At 29.8% G+C, this 20,385-nt stretch overlaps 1 protein-coding gene across 3 annotated transcripts in view; it reads right to left on the bottom strand.

Moving 5' to 3' along the window:
* The window catches only part of Moe (moesin), a 47,520-nt gene that overhangs the window by 8,363 nt on the left and 18,772 nt on the right, over positions 1–20,385 (bottom strand). The window contains exons 4-7 of one of the 3 annotated variants that reach the window (XM_076780331.1): positions 13,374–13,397; positions 1,831–1,953; positions 465–737; positions 66–395 (exon numbers count right to left, since the gene is read on the bottom strand). In XM_076780331.1, the coding sequence (XP_076636446.1) occupies positions 66–395; positions 465–737; positions 1,831–1,953; positions 13,374–13,397 (750 nt within the window). Of the gene's footprint in view, positions 1–65; positions 396–464; positions 738–1,830; positions 1,954–8,928; positions 8,962–13,373; positions 13,398–20,385 lie in introns of all 3 variants that reach the window. The other 2 variants (XM_076780332.1, XM_076780333.1) reach the window with 2 other exon arrangements.

Genomic DNA, 20,385 nt, shown 5'->3' with positions numbered 1-20,385 from the left:
GGTATTTAGACCTTTTGAAACTAATAGGAAAAGAGAATAAACGCACAGACACTGAGAAAATGTACCTTCATCTGTTGCACATCGATCGTGTCAGGTTTACGCCTACGCATGTAAAGTTCATGATTCCCCATACACAGTGCCAGAATTCGTTTGTTTATTTTAACTCTAGTCGCGAAGAAGACAAAGTCCGGCGCCTTTTTGTCGATCGGTTTAATTATGAATTTCTTATCGTTGAACGAAATGTTCCTAATCTCCGACCATGGGAAACCAATTTTCGGTGTCAATTTGTCGTCCTTCTCGTATATATTCAAACCCAAAGCGTCCACGCCTAACCAGAGATCCGTGCCTTTTTTATTACGAATTTCGAAATAGTTCACTCCGTACATTTCCAAATCCTGCAAAAGAAAATGTTAATATTCCCTTTCTTTCTTCTAGTTTTTTCGTACACAATTTGGAATCGTTACCTGAGCAATTTTCAGATATTCCATCATAGCATCCTCGCGTAACATTCCACGATGTTCTTGCCACCAATTGGTGATCGAACTTTCCCACTCTTCTTTGCTCATCTTGTGCTGATCCATTACACGTTGTGGCAGCAAACGATCGTTAATCAAAAAACCGGCAGTGTGCGTACCTTTTTGGAAATCTCCGTGTCTCGCTTGGACCGCATAGGAGGCTAACAATACAGATGTTTCCGGGGGACAGTAGATTTCATCCGTGAGAATGGCATTTTTCACCTAAAAAAATATGTTTTATTTAGCGGTTTTATTCCTCTTTTTGTACAAATAATACAATAAAAAATGGTATATCCCTAGCAACATTCGATTTGATTCAGTACATTATTAATATGCATTTCATTATTTACAGAAATTCGTTATTTTTGTTTAAACTTGGAAAGTTGCAGTAAAAACGTTCATGGTGTAAGCTATAAATGCCAGGAAGTCAAATGCTAATTTTTCATTGAATAAATGTTAGGGGATAATCTCCTGTGAATGTCATCGATGGTGATTTGGTTGTGGAAGTTGGTAGGGATGATGAGTGTCGAGGAGACAAAAGAGTTACGCAGAACAAGGGAGATACATAGTTGTTAAGGTTTTAGTTACGGTGCTTTTTGTATGTTATTATAAATAAATCTGTTATTTTAAGAAAGAAATACAACAATAAATCCCCATTTTCCTGTTAGGTACATTTACTAAATACGTAATGGCTCAGGTATCGAATGAAGTTACCCTTCTTGAAAATATAAAATATTGATAGTATTATATGTTATGAAAAAGAGTAAAGAATGTGTGGCATGCCTCCGAGTGGTGTCAATTTAATTTATGTAAACATCAGTAATCTTTAAAATTGACGCTGTGGTTAATTTTCAAATGGCCTCTGTGATATTTTCTATGACAAAATGTTGATGACAATCTTCTCTACCCTTCCAATTGCTGTGCAGAAATTATACAGCCGATCGACTATTATTTGTCCTATAAAATAAGACCACTGCGACAACAGTATTTTTATTTAATTTTAGTTATATAATAATATGACATTGCCCATAATTGTACGTTAGCATATATGTTAATTTTAAGACATCTGTAGCTGAGTTAGGTTGTACCCGACCTATTCCTGCATAGTATGTGCATAAAAAAATGACTTTTATGCATACATGTTTAACAAATTAGCATTTGACTACCTGACATTTATAATTTACACTATGAACACAGTAACGACAGTCACTTATTTCTAAGAATGTTCGTTTGCTAGGAATGTTCTTAAAAAATATATAAACTATATATGAGCGCGGAATTAGTGATTTATTAGTGATTGTTTAGTTTTTCGTACCTGAAGATAGAACAGACGCAAAGTAATATCTTGAATCAATTCCTCCGCAACGTCTTCGGGGTAGAACTTGGCACGGAACTTGAACTGCAACGGAGTTTCCTTTTTGACTTCCTGGTTCATCACCTGAAACGTGCATTGTACGATTAATAATCATAAATATTAAAACGGTCGAAAAATAAACAGCAAACATAATCAGAAAAAAGAAGAACGTGCAAAGGTGTGTTACGTACAACATAATTCAAAGATTAACTGATGACAAACAACGATTGATAAAATTTATATTATATTATCTGTGGAGTATTACAAGAACATTGAATTGAGAACAAATTGATTTTAGTTATTGTCATCTAGGATTAAGAGCTGCTGATGAATTTGGAGGTTGGATTCTCTTATTGGTATCGGTGAAAGATATGTAAAGAAATGAGTAAAAATATTTTATTAATGATAAACAACGATTGATATAATTTATATATTATTTGTGAAGTATTATAAGAACTTTTAGTTGAAAACAAATTGATTTTATTTATTGTTATCTAGGATTGAGAGCTGCTGATGAATTTTGAGGTTAGGTTCTCTTATTGATATCCATAAAAGATACGTAAACGTGACAGAAACGAGTAAAAATGTTTTATTAATAAACAACGATTGATACAATTTATATTATATTATCTATGAAGTATTACAAGAACTTTGAATTGAGAACAAATCGATTACATTGTCATCTAGGATTAAGAGCTGTTGACGAATTTAGAGGTTAGGTTCTCTTATTGGTATCGGTGAAAGATAAGTAAACGCGATAGAAACGAGTAAAAATGTTTTATTAATGATAAACAACGATTCATATAATTTATATATTATTTGTGAAGTATTATAAGAACTTTGAATTGAGAACAAATCGATTATATTGTCATCTAGGATTGAAAGAAGCTAATGAATTTAGAGGTTAGGTTCTCTTAGTATCCATGAAAGATACGTAAACGCGACAGAAACGATTGAAAATGTTTTATTAATGATAAACAACGATTCATATAATTTATGTATTATTTGTGAAGTATTATAAGAACTTTGAATTGAGAACAAATCGATTATATTGTCATCTAGGATTGAAAGAAGCTAATGAATTTAGAGGTTAGGTTCTCTTAGTATCCATGAAAGATACGTAAACGCGACAGAAACGATTGAAAATGTTTTATTAATGATAAACAACGATTCATATAATTTATATATTATTTGTGAAGTATTATAAGAACTTTGAATTGAAAACAAATCGATTATATTGTCATCTAGGATTGAAAGAAGCTAATGAATTTAGAGGTTAGGTTCTCTTAGTATCCATGAAAGATACGTAAACGCGACAGAAACGATTGAAAATGTTTCATTAATGATAAACAATGATTTAATGACATTTCGATAGACACGATTATTATCTACATTCGTGCAAGTGTACACGTATCTTATCACCGTGTGTAAAGGATTAAATGTAAATAGTACAATGAGTTTTCATTATTTTTAACAGCAGGCATCGTTTCTGGTGAATTCTCAATTACTGATTCTATACTATCAATAGAAACAGAAATATAGAGGATTATTTATCTGAATCTCGACCGTACACTCCAATTGAATCTGATTGTGATCATCAGAGATAGGTTGCACGCTCTTATATTTCTATTATTGGTCATGATCTGTTGCAGAATATTATCTTATCTTTTATCTTAACTGATGTGACCAGTATTTACAGGTACACCTTTTTTTTTTTAAATACATATGCTAGAAGCGTGCTCGTAAGTGAATTTGTCGTAAACGAGAGTATCATTTATGAAGCCTGACTCATCAGGTAGTCCTAGTACGGAAGTGTCAATCGGATCTCTCGACACGGTCGCCTTGACCGCAGCTGACATCTCGATCCAATGCCAGTAACGCGATTTTTCATAATCATTATTGATACCTGTGCATGGTTGCATAATTTCACAAGACGGGAGCGAAGAATTCGCGATTAAAAACAAAAATGGGCGGTGTACGGACATTGCAGGTACAACAAGCGTGTGAACTTTTGCGGGACACGTTTTTTGATGGACAGCGTATACACTTAACTCGTTAAATCAGAACTGACACGTGTCCGGCTAATGATAGGGTAATATTGAAATCAGTTACAGAGTTCTTGCTCGAGATTCTACAAAAGAATGATCTCTTTTCACTGTTAATCCCCTTCATACTATAATTCGTTTGTATTTTTTCTTTTTTCAATCTTTACAAAAGTTCAATAACTGAAAATTCAACGAAATTCCATGCTTCGATATTTATTTTTATTTTACAACCATCCAACAGACTTTCTTTCATGTAAATCTGACTTAGAAATGTTTGGGTAACTTATTATTACTTTGATAATACTTTAAGACTAGTGTAACTTTTAGAAAATGAAAAAGACATAACCAACGTTCAAGTCTTCGCGCGGGAAAGTCTCATTCGAATCGGTCTATAGGTGGCGACACTGCACGAAATAATAATTTAAGAAATATATAACCTAGATTCTTTTATAGTTTGGGTAACTCATTATTACTTTGATAATACTTTAAGACTAGTGTAACTTTTAGAAAATGAAAAAGACATAACCAACGTTCAAGTCTTCGCGCGGGAAAGTCTCATTCGAATCGGTCTATAGGTGGCGACACTGCACGAAATAATAATTTAAGAAATATATAACCTAGATTCTTTTATAGTTTGGGTAACTCATTATTACTTTGATAATACTTTAAGACTAGTGTAACTTTTAGAAAATGAAAAAGACATAACCAACGTTCTAGACTTCGCGCGGGAAAGTATCATTCGAATCGGTCTTATAGGTGGCGACACTGCACGAAATAATAATTTAAGAAATATATAACCTAGATTCTTTTATCGTCGTATTAAGAAATTGTATATGTAACAACCTTAAAGAATATAATTGATAAAAGAAAAAATACACAGTAAAAAATTTTGATAAGTATCATTGAGTTTGGTGAGTATGAAGGGATTAAGAGGAACTAACGTGATCCTTTCTTTATGGTTTTCATTAGGTTTAACCGTGATTAACCTTTAAATGCATTCGATTGCAACATTATGACGAATCAAATCAACTTGAATTAGTCGTTGCTACCTAAAATTCTAAAATTTCTTCTGAATATTCTATGTTACACAGCTGTCTATTATCGTTTTCATAACTATAACCTCAAAATCAATTATCGTAACTCTTTCGTGGTCCTGCTATTTATATTTACAGTCAAACGTGTTTAAATGAAATATAAAATGACTTTTCGAGAATTTTGAGACATAGCACAAGCAATAATGAACAAAAATACTTAATTAACATAGACTTGTGAACCGAGGCTGTTGAAATAGTAAATTATTTGTCAAACGATTGCATATTAGACGAGAAATATTGTCACTAGTTACGTCATATACTGCCTTTGTATTTACTATTACAATTATTAACCTACAATATATATTGTTAGACAACTACACTTTTGTTCAATAAATAATTAAATAAAATTGCAAATTACGACCAGAGAGTTATTTGGATATTTTTCAGGGTTATAAGAAACCTCTATCGATGCTATGAAAACTAAATAAACGAAAATCAGTAGACTTTTCATTTCTTAACCTCAAAAAACATTTGTACAATGCGTGCATTTAAACAAAGAGTTATTTGGATACTTTTCAACATTATAAGAAACCTCTATCAATGTTATGAAAACTAAATAAACGAAGATGAGTACATTTTCCATTACCTAACCTCAAAAAATATTTGTATAATGCGTGCAATTAAAGGTTAATTGATGCTATGGAAACTAAATAAACGAAGATCAGTACATTTTCCATTACCTAACCTCAAAAAATATTTGTACAATGCGTGCATTTAAACAAAGAGTTACTTGAATATTTTTCAACAATGAACATTTTATGAAACCTCTATCGATGCTATGAAAACTAAATAAACGAAGATTAGTAGCTTTTCCATTACTTAACCTCAAAAAATATTTGTACAATGCTATGAAAACTAAATAAACGAAGATCAGTAGACTTTTCCATTACCTAACCTCAAAAAATATTTGTATAATGCGTGCAATTAAAGGTTAATTGATGCTATGGAAACTAAATAAACGAAGATCAGTACATTTTCCATTACCTAACCTCAAAAAATATTTGTACAATGCGTGCATTTAAACAAAGAGTTACTTGAATATTTTTCAATAATAACATTTTAAGAAACCTCTATCGATGCTATGGAAACTAAATAAACGAAGATTAGTAGCTTTTCCATTACTTAACCTCAAAAAATATTTGTACAATGCTATGAAAACTAAATAAACGAAGATCAGTAGACTTTTCCATTACCTAACCTCAAAAAATATTTGTATAATGCGTGCAATTAAAGGTTAATTGATGCTATGGAAACTAAATAAACGAAGATCAGTACATTTTCCATTACCTAACCTCAAAAAATATTTGTACAATGCGTGCATTTAAACAAAGAGTTACTTGAATATTTTTCAATAATGAACATTTTAAGAAACCTCTATCGATGCTATGGAAACTAAATAAACGAAGATTAGTAGCTTTTCCATTACTTAACCTCAAAAAATATTTGTACAATGCTATGAAAACTAAATAAACGAAGATCAGTAAACTTTTCCATTACCTAACCTCAAAAAATATTTGTATAATGCGTGCAATTAAAGGTTAATTGATGCTATGGAAACTAAATAAACGAAGATCAGTAGTACATTTTCCATTACCTAACCTCAAAAAATATTTGTACAATGCGTGCATTTAAACAAAGAGTTACTTGAATATTTTTCAATAATGAACATTTTAAGAAACCTCTATCGATGCTATGGAAACTAAATAAACGAAGATTAGTAGCTTTTCCATTACTTAACCTCAAAAAATATTTGTACAATGCTATGAAAACTAAATAAACGAAGATCAGTAAACTTTTCCATTACCTAACCTCAAAAAATATTTGTATAATGCGTGCAATTAAAGGTTAATTGATGCTATGGAAACTAAATAAACGAAGATCAGTACATTTTCCATTACCTAACCTCAAAAAATATTTGTACAATGCGTGCATTTAAACAAAGAGTTACTTGAATATTTTTCAATAATGAACATTTTAAGAAACCTCTATCGATGCTATGGAAACTAAATAAACGAAGATTAGTAGCTTTTCCATTACTTAACCTCAAAAAATATTTGTACAATGCTATGAAAACTAAATAAACGAAGATCAGTAAACTTTTCCATTACCTAACCTCAAAAAATATTTGTATAATGCGTGCAATTAAAGGTTAATTGATGCTATGGAAACTAAATAAACGAAGATCAGTACGTTTTCCATTACCTAACCTCAAAAAATATTTGTACAATGCATGCATTTAAACAAAGAGTTATTTGGATGTTTTTCAACATTATAAGAAACCTCTATCGATGTTATGAAAACTAAATAAACGAAGATTAGTACGTTTTCCATTACTTAACCTCAAAAAATATTTGTAGAATGCGTGCAATTAAAGGTTAATTGATGCTATGGAATCTAAATAAACGAAGACCAGTACATGTTCCATTACCTAACCTCAAAAAATATTGCGAGGATTTAAAGGTTATTAAAATAAAGAGTTACTTGAATATTTTTCAACAATGAACATTTTAAGAATCCTCTATCAATGCTATGAAAACTAAATAAACGAAGATCGGTACATTTTCCATTACCTAACCTCAAAAAATATTTGTATAATGCGTGCAATTAAAGGTTAATCGAAGCTATGAAAACTAAATAAACGAAGATGACTACATTTTCCATTACCTAACCTCAAAAAATATTTCTACAATGCGTGCATTTAAACAAAAAGTTACTTGAATATTTGTCAACAATGAACATTTTAAGAAACCACTATCGATGCTATGAAAACCAAATAAACGAAGATTAGTAAATTTTCTATTACCTAACCTCAAAAAATATTTGTACAATGCGTGCATTTAAACAAAGAGTTATTTGGATATTTGTCAACATTATAAGAAACCTCTATCAATGTTATGAAAACTAAATAAACGAAGACCAGTACATGTTCCATTACCTAACCTCAAAAAATATTGCGAGGATTTAAAGGTTATTAAAATAAAGAGTTACTTGAATATTTTTCAACAATGAACATTTTAAGAATCCTCTATCAATGCTATGAAAACTAAATAAACGAAGATCGGTACATTTACCATTTCCTAACCTCAAAAAATGTTTGTATAATGCGTGAAATTAAAGGTTAATCGATGCTATGAAAACTAAATAAACGAAGATGTCTACATTTTCCATTACCTAACCTCAAAAAATATTTCTACAATGCGTGCATTTAAACAAAAAGTTACTTGAATATTTTTCAACAATGAACATTTTAAGAAACCTCTATCGATGCTATGAAAACCAAATAAACGAAGATTAGTAAATTTTCTATTACCTAACCTCAAAAAATATTTGTACAATTTCGTGCATTTAAAGGTTAATATAACTCTGTCGATAAATAAATAATACACGTCAATATCGATAAGTAAAAATTTATGCCTGAACGGATAATTTAGCGTCCACCAAAATTATTGTTGTCCTCTCGAGGTAAGTGCATAATGAAAAAGCAGTAATTGCAGTGTTTGTCTTGTACTTGTACGAGGCTTTTTGCGAGCGCCGAGATAACGATCCTCGATTAATATTTCCTCATTAAATATTACAAGTACGATATCCGATCGATGAATGAACGTGAATTGTTAGTTTATCGTGACACGCAGGGAATTATTACAATGTTTGTTCTTGGTACAAGAAAAAAGAATTAACATATCTCACACATGTAAAACTTGGCTAATTATATACTCAAACACAACCGAACAATTGCTAGACTGTTAGTTAAGACTGAAAAATTATTCGCGCAATTTCTATCGATATTAAATAGTAACGAAGTTAATATTCGATATTATTGCACGAGAATTCCCTTCGATTCGGTTCGAGGATTTAAATCCAGGCGCTAGAGGGCGATACTTTATCGTTTAGGGGTTAGAAAATTTTAATTGCAGTCTTACGTGCCAGAATTTTCGAAGGCCGCACGGAACCACCTGCAATTATCGCCGAAATTGTCAAATAATGCGTGGCATTTCCTTTAAGGGGGCATTCTAGTCAAAAACCTTTGCAAAAAAAATAGATTTGAATTTGAGGTTATAGAAATTAGTACGAGAAACTGTCGATATGGCAGATTTAATATGGCTGTTAACCAGTAAGACGCCATTTTCTCAAAACCAGTACAAAATAAGTTCTGTAAAAATTAGTTTTTTTAATATTTTTACACAAATAATAAAATGCTTTTTGAATATAGAAACGAGGATATTTTATTGTTTTTTTATATTCCACAGAAAACGTAAAAAATTGATATTTAAACTAGAATGCCCCTTTAAAATCGAAAATGAAACAGATCGAGGACAGTTCGAATGGCTAAAAATGAAAAAACATTGAAATTAATAAAATTATGATTATCTGAACGTATTCAGATATGTTTTAATCTTCGTTTCGCAATTATATCGATTCCAAAAAAAAAAAAAAAAAAAAACAGTTTGAAATTGGATAACGAATAATTATCAACGTATCGTTTCGAATAAATTTCCTTGCAAAGTATGTTTTCCAAAACATGCCGATCCATTCTAAGTAAATGAACTATTGTACGATCGGCAGACGTTAGAAGCGTGCTCCAAGGACGTCGATAAATCGTACCAGTCAGATTCGAAAACATGAAATTATGCTACATGCAACTACATATACATATACACGGAACCAATTATTTAATCTTGCATTAACAGACGAAGAGCGAGAAGAAAAAAAATCGTTCTTACTGCACTACTTCGTGACGGAAAATTGTTTAATTTTAAAAACAGAATTACTTTTTACTACACTTTAACGATACTAATGTTTTAATTCATTTTTATTGATTGAAGGAATTAGAAATATTGGAAAAAATACAAAATCTTTGTGTAATTGTATGAGATTGCATTTTTATATTTTATTTAGAAGAAACTCTGCTATTTTTACTGTTATTGTTGTTGTTGTTGTTGTTATTAAAAAATGTTTACGTAGAAATTGTATAAATAGGAAATTTTCATCTCGAGACCAAAAATAAATAATTTTTCAAATTTGTTTGCAATTAAGACATCGTTTTTATTTTAAAAACTCCGTTATTATTACTGTTATTGTTATTGTTGTTGTTGTTATTAAAAAATGTTTATGTAGAAATTGTATGAACAGGAAACTTTCATCTTAAGTAAAAATAAAATAATTTTTCCATTTTGTTCGCAAATAAGACATCGTCTTTATTTTAAAAACTCTACTATTGTTATTGTTGTTGTTATTGATGTTGTTATTAAAAAATGTGTATGTAGAAAATGTATAAATAGGGAATTTTCATTTCGAGACCAAAAATAAATAATTTTTCAATTTTGTTCACAATTAAAACATCGTTTCTATTTTTAAAAACTCTGTTATTATTAGTGTTATTGTTATTGTTGTTGTTGTTATTAAAAAATGTTTATGTAGAAATTGTATAAACAGGAAATTTTCATCTCGAGTCCAAAAATAAAATAATTTTTCAATTTTATTCACAATTAAGACATCGTTTTCATTTAAAAACCTCTGTTATTATTACTGTTATTGTTATTGTTGTTATTATTATTAAACAATGTTTACGTAGATATTGTATAAAAAGGAAATTTTCATCTCGAGACCAAAAATAAAATAATTTTTCAATTTTGACATCGTTTCCATTAAAAAAACCCCTACTATTATTACTGTTATTGTTGTTGTTGTTATTATTATTAAAAAATGTTTAGGTAAAAATTGTATAAACAGGAAACTTTCATATCGAACGAAAATAAAATAATTTTTCAATTTTGTGCACAATTAAAACATCGTTTCTATTTTTAAAAACTCCGTTATTATTACTGTTATTGTTGTTGTTGTTATTAAAAAATGTTTATGTAGAAATTGTATAAACAGGAAATTTTCATCTCGAGTCCAAAAATTAAATTATTTTTTCAATTTTGTTCGCAATTAAGACACCATTTCTATTAAAACAACTCTGTTATTATTACTGTTATTGTTATTGTTGTTATTATTATTAAACAATGTTTACGTAGATATTGTATAAAAAGGAAATTTTCATCTCGAGACCAAAAATAAAATAATTTTTCAATTTTGACATCGTTTCCATTAAAAAAACACCTACTATTATTACTGTTATTGTTGTTGTTGTTATTATTATTAAAAAATGTTTACGTAAAAATTGTATAAACAGGAAATTTTCATCTCGAGCAAAAATAAAACAATTTTTCAATTTCGTTCACAATTAAAACATCGTTTTCATTTTAAAAACTCTACTATTATTACTATTATTGTTGTTGTTATTATTATTACTAAAAAATGTTTATGTAGAAATTGTATAAATAGGAAATTTTAATCTCGAGACCAAAAATAAAATAATTCTTCAATTTTGTTTGCAATTAAGTCATAGTTTCCATTTAAAAATAACTGTTATTATTATTGTTGTTATTGTTGTTATTATTATTAAAAAAAGGTTTATGTTGAAATTGTATAAACAGGAAATTTTCATTTCAAGTAAAAATAAAATAATTTTTCAATTTTGTTCACAATTAAAACATCGTTTTCATTTAAAAAACTCTACTATTATTACTGTTATTGTTGTTGTTATTATTATTACTAAAAAATGTTTATGTAGAAATTGTATAAATAGGAAATTTTCATCTCGAGTCCAAAAATAAAATAATTCTTCAATTTTTTTTGCAATTAAGTCATAGTTTCGATTTAAAAACAACTGCTATTATTATTGTTGTTATTGTTGTTATTATTATTAAAAAAAGGTTTATGTTGAAATTGTATAAACAGGAAATTTTCATCTGAAGTAAAAATAAAATAATTTTTCAATTTTGTTCACAATTAAAACATCGTTTTCATTTAAAAAACTCTGTTATTATTACTGTTATTGTTGTTGTTATTAAAAAATGTTTATGTAGAAATTGTATGAATAAGAAATTTTCATCTCGAGCAAAAATAAAACAATTTTTCAATTTCGTTCACAATTAAAACATCGTTTTCATTTAAAAAACTCTACTATTATTACTGTTATTGTTGTTGTTATTATTATTACTAAAAAATGTTTATGTAGAAATTGTATAAACAGGAAATTTTCATCTCGAGTCCAAAAATAAAATAATTCTTCAATTTTGTTTGCAATTAAGTCATAGTTTCCATTTAAAAACAACTGCTATTATTATTGTTGTTATTGTTGTTATTATTATTAAAAAAAGGTTTATGTTGAAATTGTATAAACAGGAAACTTTCATCTGAAGTAAAAATAAAATAATTTTTCAATTTTGTCCACAATTAAAACATCTTTTTCATTTAAAAAACTCTGTTATTATTACTGTTATTGTTGTTGCTATTAAAAAATGTTTATGTAGAAATTGTATGAATAAGAAATTTTCATCTCGAACAAAAATAAAACAATTTTTCAATTTTGTTTGCAATTAAGATGGCGTTTCTATTAAAAAAAACTCTGTTACTATTACTGTTATTGTTGTTGTTATTATTATTACTAAAAAATGTTTATGTAGAAATTGTATAAATAGGAAATTTTTATCTCTAGACCAAAAATAAAATAATTCTTCAATTTTGTTTGCAATTAAGTCATAGTTTCGATTTAAAAACAACTGCTATTATTATTCTTGTTATTGTTGTTATTATTATTAAAAAAAGGTTTATGTTGAAATTGTATAAACAGGAAATTTTCATCTCAAGCTAAAATAAAATGATTTTTCAATTTTATTCACAATTAAAACATCGTTTTCATTTAAAAAACTCTGTTATTATTACTGTTATTGTTATTGTTGTTATTATTATTAAAAAAAGGTTTATGTTGAATTGTATAAATAGGAAATTTTCATCTCGAGTCTAAAAATAAAATAATTCTTCAATTTTGTTTGCAATTAAGTCATAGTTTCGATTTAAAAACAACTGCTATTATTATTGTTGTTATTGTTGTTATTATTGTTAAAAAATGTTTATGTAGAAATTGTATAAACAAGAAATTTTCATCTCAAGCTAAAATAAAATGATTTTTCAATTTTGTCCACAATTAAAACATCGTTTTCATTTTAAAAACTCTACTATTATTACTATTATTGTTGTTGTTGTTATTATTAGTTGAAATTATTTTCCTTTCAGTCTTTTTTATTTTAATGAAACACTAATCCTTGAAAATGATGTTATTTACACAATAAACATACCGGAAAATCGGCAAATGGATTCAATAAAAATGATGCAACTTTAATTAAAACTGCTAATAATTAATATTTCCAACGACCACGGAACGCTCGGAAAATGTGTGTGTGTCCAACTCTAGTACTTACGTGCGGTAACATAACGACTAACGTAACTTATCATGCCAATTAAACACGTTGTAACTTACCCTAGACAAGAATGGTAATCCACTCTTCCAGTTGTTAATATTGCGGTTGGCATGCGTCCAAAGAATCAAAATACGATAAAGTTTAAGTATGCGAATAAGCTGTTTAATTGTCTCCACCACGAGTTCGTCCTTGAAATTACTGTGTTAGTTAAGATTCAACAGTCTTGCAATAATTGCAAAGAAAAGTTATAAGAGCCAGTTGAACACGTTAATTTCGAAGACTATTCGTGTTTTCGACGGGCTTCGAAAGCTAACGATGATAGAAACTTACAAATTACGAGATTCCTGATCGAAAATATTCGAATTGTTTATCAAGTTCTATTAATTATTTAACAGATATCCCATTTATGGTCTTTTCCATTTCTCATTTATGGCCATTGTTATAAATTTTTCCATTTTATGAACTGTTTTAAATGCATAATATACAGGGTGTTCCGTGTTTTTTCGTACAGACTTCACAAGTGTGTTCTACGAGTAAAACTAAGACTAAAATGTTGTATAACAAAAAATCCATAAATGCTGTGTTTAGAAATTATAACAAAAATATGAACTGTAAAACTCAGTTAAGATTCGGAATATTAAAATAAGAAAAATTTATTTGTTTAAACAATTTGTTTGTTTGGTAAATAAAAAAAGATCACATTTTATATTTTTGTCATAACTTCGTAACATTTATGAATTTTTTGTTATATAACACTTTAGTCTTATTTTTGCTTGTTTAACACACTTGTGAAGTGTGTACGGAAAAATGTGGAACACCCTGTATATAAGTTACAGTAATGCCCATATACGTGACCACGTAAGGGACTGGCCGCGGTCACTTATGTGGGCATGGTTATTTCTGAGAATTCAACGGAGATATGGAAAAAGGATAAGTGTGAGTGAGATACAATATAGTTGGCACTTGAAACCATATATATATATACGAATGTATTGATAATGATTGGTGTCAAATTACGCTCGACATACTCGATTTTCGAAGACACTTGGCTTTGAGAATTGATGGGGATAACAACGGTCATTTAAGTGGGCAAAAATTTGGTCACTTATGTGGGCATTACTGTATACAGTTTTGTTCTCCTATTAAGGTGAATAAAGATGAAAAAATGCTCGACACGCTCGATTTTTGAAACCACTTGGCTTCTAAGAATCGGTGGGGATAATCACGGTCATTTAAGTGGGCAAAAATGTGGTCACTTATGTGGGCATGGTTATTTCTGAGAATTCAACGGAGATATGGAAAGAGGATAAGTGTGACTGAGATACAATATAGTTGGCACTTGAAACCATATATATACATATATTCAAATGTATTGATAATGATTGGTGTCAAATTACGCTCGACATACTCGATTTTCGAAGACACTTGGCTTTTGAGAATTGATGGGGATAACCACGGTCATTTAAGTGGGCAACAATTTGGTCAGTTATGTGGGCATTACTGTATATATTTTTGTTCTCCTATTAAGATAAATAAAGATGAAAAAATGCTCGACACGCTCGATTTTTGAAACCACTTTGTTTTTAAAAATTGATGAGAATAACCGTGGACACTTATGTGGGCACTACTGTATACTATATTTTTGTTCCCCTATTAAGGTAAATAAAGATGAAAAAATGCTTGACATACTCGATTTTCGAAGTTACTTGACTTTTGAGAATTGATGGGGATAACAACGGTCATTTAAGTGGGCAAAAATGTGGTCACTATACAGTTTTATTCTCCTATTAAGGTAAATAAAGATAAGGGAAAAATGCTCGACACACTCAATGTTCGAAGTTACTTGACTTCTAACAATAAGAATTGATGGGGATAACCGCAGTCACTTAAGTGGGCAAAAATGTGGTCAGTTATGTGGGCATTACTGTATATATTTTTGTTCTCCTATTAAGATAAATAAAGATGAAAAAATGCTCGACATACTCGATTTTCGAAACCACTTGGATTCTAAGAATTGGTGGGGATAATCGCGGTCATTTAAGTGGGCAAAAATTTGGTCACTTATGTGGGCATTACTGTATACTATATTTTTGTTCTCATATTAAGGTAAATAAAGTTAAGGGAAAAACGCTTAACACACTCGATTTTCAAAGCCATTTATAAAAATTGATAGGGATAACCGCGGTCACTCAAGTGGGCAAAAATGTGGTCACTTATGTGGGCATTACTGTATACAGTTTTATTCTCCTATTAAGGTAAATAAAGACGAAAAAATGCTTGACACACTAGATTTTCGAAGCCACTTGACTTCTAACAATAAGAATTGATGGGGATAACCGCGGCCATTTAAGTGGGCAAAAATGCGGTCAATTAAGTGGGCATTACTGTATACAGAATGTTCAGTCACCCCAGGGAAAAATTTTAATGGGGGATTCTAGAGGCCAAAATAAAACGAAAATGAAGAATACCAATTTGTTGATTGAGGCTTCATTAAAAAGTTATTAATGTTTAAAGTTTCACCCGTATTGAATTTTTTTTCTCGAAAATGCGCAAGATTTCGGGGGTATGTCTAATGACCAAAAATGATTGTAATTGACCCCCGTAACTGAAAATAATTTTTCCAAAATGATTTGAAATTTTTCTTTTTCGTCGAAAAATTTAGGCACCTACCCCCTGTCGATTTTTCTTAAAAATCAGTTTTTCATTTTTAGTAATTTTGTTTGACGCCCCACAGAAAAGTTGTCTAATACTTTTTTGTGGGTATCCATGAGCTCTACTTCAGAAAAAAGTTTCATTGAAATATATTCACTATTATAGGAGTTATGGCTGTTTGAAAATTGGACCATTTTTATGGGGTTTTTCTCATTTTTCGGGATCAAGACTCAACTTTTCGAATATTTTTATAATTGCAACATATTCTACACTAAAATATGCGACGTTTGGCTTTTTGAAAATTAAAATCGTCCAAACCGTTCAAAAGTTATGGTGTTTTAAAGATTCGCATGATATTTTAGGGAAGCATTTTTGGCCTGAAATTATATTTTCGATGAGGAATTTTTTTCTCGAAAATGGTTAGGATTTCGGGGGTATGTCTAATGACCAAAAATGATTGTAATTGACCCTCGCAACCAAAAATAATTTTTTTAGAACGATTCGAAATTTTTTAAATGTGTCGAAAAATATCAGCACCTTCTCAAATTTTGTTCTCGAAAGTGGTTAGGATTTCGGGGGTATGTTTATTGACCAAAAATTATTGTTATAGATCCTCCTAGCTAAAAATAATTTTTTTAAACAGATTTCAAAATTTTTTTTTCATCGAAAAATTTTGGCACCTACCCCCCCTGTCGATTTTTCTTAAAAATTCGTTTTTAATTTTTAATAATTTTGTTTGATACCCTACAGAAAAATTGTCTAATACTTTTTTGTAGGTATCCATGAGCTCTACTTCAGAAAAAAGTTTCATTGAAATATATTCACTATTATAGGAGTTATGGCTGTTTGAAAATTGGACCATTTTTATGGGGTTTTTCTCATTTTTCGGGATCAAGACTCAACTTTTCGAATATTTTTATAATTGCAACATATTCTACACTAAAATACGCGACGTTTGGCTTTTTGAAAATTAAAATCGTCCAATCCGTTCAAAAGTTATGGTGTTCTAAAGATTCGCATGATATTTTAGGGAAGCATTTTTGGCCTGAAATTATATTTTCGATGAGGAATTTTTTTCTCGAAAAATGGTTAGGATTTCGGGGGTATGTTTAATGACCAAAAATGATTGTAATTGACCCATGTAACTAAAAATAATTTTTGTAGAACGATTTGAAATTTTTTAATTTTGTCAAAAAATTTCACACCTACTCGAATTTTTTTCTCGAAAGTGGTTAGGATTTCGGGAGTATGTCTATTGACCAACAATTATTGTTATAGATCCTCCTAGCTAAAAATAATTTTTTTAAACAGATTTCAAAATTTTTTTTTCATCGAAAAATTTTGGCACCTACCCCCCCTGTCGATTTTTCTTAAAAATTCGTTTTTAATTTTTAATAATTTTGTTTGATACCCTACAGAAAAATTGTCTAATACTTTTTTGTAGGTATCCATGAGCTCTACTTCAGAAAAAAGTTTCATTGAAATATATTCACTATTATAGGAGTTATGGCTGTTTGAAAATTGGACCATTTTTATGGGGTTTTTCTCATTTTTCGGGATCAAGACTCAACTTTTCGAATATTTTTATAATTGCAACATATTCTACACTAAAATACGCGACGTTTGGCTTTTTGAAAATTAAAATCGTCCAATCCGTTCAAAAGTTATGGTGTTTTAAAGATTCGCATGAAATTTTAGGGAACCATTTTTGGCCTGAAATTACATTTTCGGTAAGGAATTTTTTTCTCGAAAATGGTTAGGATTTCGAGGGTATGTCTATTGACCAAAAATGATTGTAATTGACTCTCGCAACCAAAAATAATTTTTTTAGAACGATTCGAAATTTTTTAAATGTGTCGAAAAATGTCAGCACCTACTCGAATTTTTTTCTCGAAAGTGGTTAGGATTTCGGGAGTATGTCTATTGACCAACAATTATTGTTATAGATTCTCCTAGCTAAAAATAATTTTTTTAAATAGATATCAAAATTTTTTTTTCATCGAAAAATTTTGGCACCTACCCCCTGTCGATTTTTCTTAAAAATTCGTTTTTAATTTTTAATAATTTTGTTTGATACCCTACAGAAAAATTGTCTAATACTTTTTTGTAGGTATCCATGAGCTCTACTTCAGAAAAAAGTTTCATTGAAATATATTCACTATTATAGGAGTTATGGCTATTTGAAAATTGGACCATTTTTATGGGGTTTTTCTCATTTTGCGAGGTCAAGGACCAACTTTTCGAATATTTTTAGTATTTCTACATATTCTCCATCAAAATACGCGTAGTTTGCTTTTTTAAACATTAAAATCGTCCAATCCGTTCAGAAGTTATGACGTTTTAAAGATTCGCAAGAAATTTCGGGGCACCATTTCAGGCCTTAGATTATATTTTCGGTAAGGAATTTTTTTCTCGAAAATGCGCAAGATTTCGGGGGTATACCTATCCACCAAAAATGATTGTAATTAATCCCTACAGCAAAAAATAATTTTTTTAGAACGATTTGAAATTTTTTAATTTTGCCGAAAAATGTCAGCACCTTCTCAAATTTTATTCTAGAAAGTGTGTAGGATTTCGTAGGTATGTCTAATGACCAAAAATGATTGTAATTAACTCGTGTAACTAAATATAATTTTTTTGGTATGATTTGAAATTTTTGAATTTATTTGTTAATAACTTTTTAACGAAGGCTCCATCAACAAATTGTTATTCTTGATTTTCGTCTTATTTTGGCCTCTAGAATCCCCTATTAAAATTTTTCCCTGGGGTGGCCGAACACCCTGTATACAGTAATGCCCACATAAGTGACCGCATTTTTCCGTATATTTCTATTCTTCTATTAAGGTAAATAAAGATCAAAGTAAAAATTCTTGACACACCCGAGGTTCGAAGTCTCTTGACTTCGAAGAATTGATGAGAATAACCGCGGTCACTTATGTGGGCATTACAGTATACAGATTTATTTTCCTATTAAGGTAAATAAAGATAAAGGAAAAAATGACAAACGACACACTCGATTTTCGAAACCACTTTGCTTTTAAGAATTGATGAGAATAACCACGGTCATTTAAGTGGGCAAAAATTTGGTCACTTATGTGGGCACTACTGTATACATTTTTGTTTTCCTATTAAGTTAAATAAAAATAAAGGAAAAAATGTCCGACAAAGATTTCTTTCGTAGAAAAAAATGATTATATACTGTGTAACATATGTTTTGACACGAATAGTGATATCCACGAGCCATTAAATGATACAAAGAAAGTTGTTATACAAAACGAGTGCATATTCTCACGTTACAGATTAAGTATGCAGATTGTTGAACCTAAGTTTTCTGTATGTTGTACACACTTATACACTCCGAGGGAAACATCTACCTACCAGCAACAATTTAACTTCAATTTCAATGACAGTCGTTACATTTACTCTGCATTAAAAATAAGTACCATTAACCTCAAATTTCTTTACTTTATTTCGTTAAAAATAATCTAATAACCTCCGTTAAATTGACATTTTCAGTACAAAAATTACTATTCACTGAAATAAAATAAATCGAAAATCGACGGGGGGAAAAATTTATTCCACGATTTTTTATTTTTCCTTCGACGATAGAAAATTGCAAAAGAAAAAAGCAGTGCTCAACATCTGTAATTATAATAGAAAAAGATGTTGACAATTTTATGGATTCGATCCGACGATCAATTAATGCGGTTCACCCTGTATATGGAACCCAACACCAACGCTAGAACCTCCATAAGAAACAGTGTATGCATGTGTATGAGTTTGTGAACCGAGTATGGCGTCCGAAGACCGACGACAATAGTCGAAGACGAACGACAATGGCCGAAGAGAGACGAAATAACGAGCGGGAAAAACAAAGGCGAAACAAGAAGAATTCAAATTCTTCTCTCTCTTCAGTGTTAAATGTTATTTAAAATAATCTAATAACCTCCGTTAAATTGACATTTTCAGTACAAAATTACTATTCACTGAAATAAAATAAATCGAAAATCGACGGGGGGGAAAAATTTATTCCACGATTTTTTATTTTTCCTTCGACGATAGAAAATTGCAAAAGGAAAAAGCAGTGCTCAGCATCTGTAATTATAATAGAAAAAGATGTTGACAATTTTATGGATTCGATCCGACGATCAATTAATGCGGTTCACCCTGTACATGGAACCCAACACCAACGCTAGAACCTCCATAAGAAACAGTGTATGCATGTGTATGAGTTTGTGGACCGAGTATGGCGTCCAAAGACCGACGACAATAGTCGAAGACGAACGACAATGGCCGAAGAGAGACGAAATGACGAGCGGGAAAAACAAAGGCGAAACAAGAAGAATTCAAATTCTTCTCTCTCTTCAGTGTTAAATATTATTTGAAATAATCTAATAACCTCCGTTAAATTGACACTTT

This window comes from Colletes latitarsis, chromosome 13, assembly GCF_051014445.1.
Source record: "Colletes latitarsis isolate SP2378_abdomen chromosome 13, iyColLati1, whole genome shotgun sequence".
Classification (NCBI taxonomy): Eukaryota; Metazoa; Arthropoda; class Insecta; order Hymenoptera; family Colletidae; genus Colletes; species Colletes latitarsis.
The sequence above is the reverse complement of the archived record's forward strand: the minus strand, read 5'-3'. Positions and strand labels throughout refer to the sequence as shown.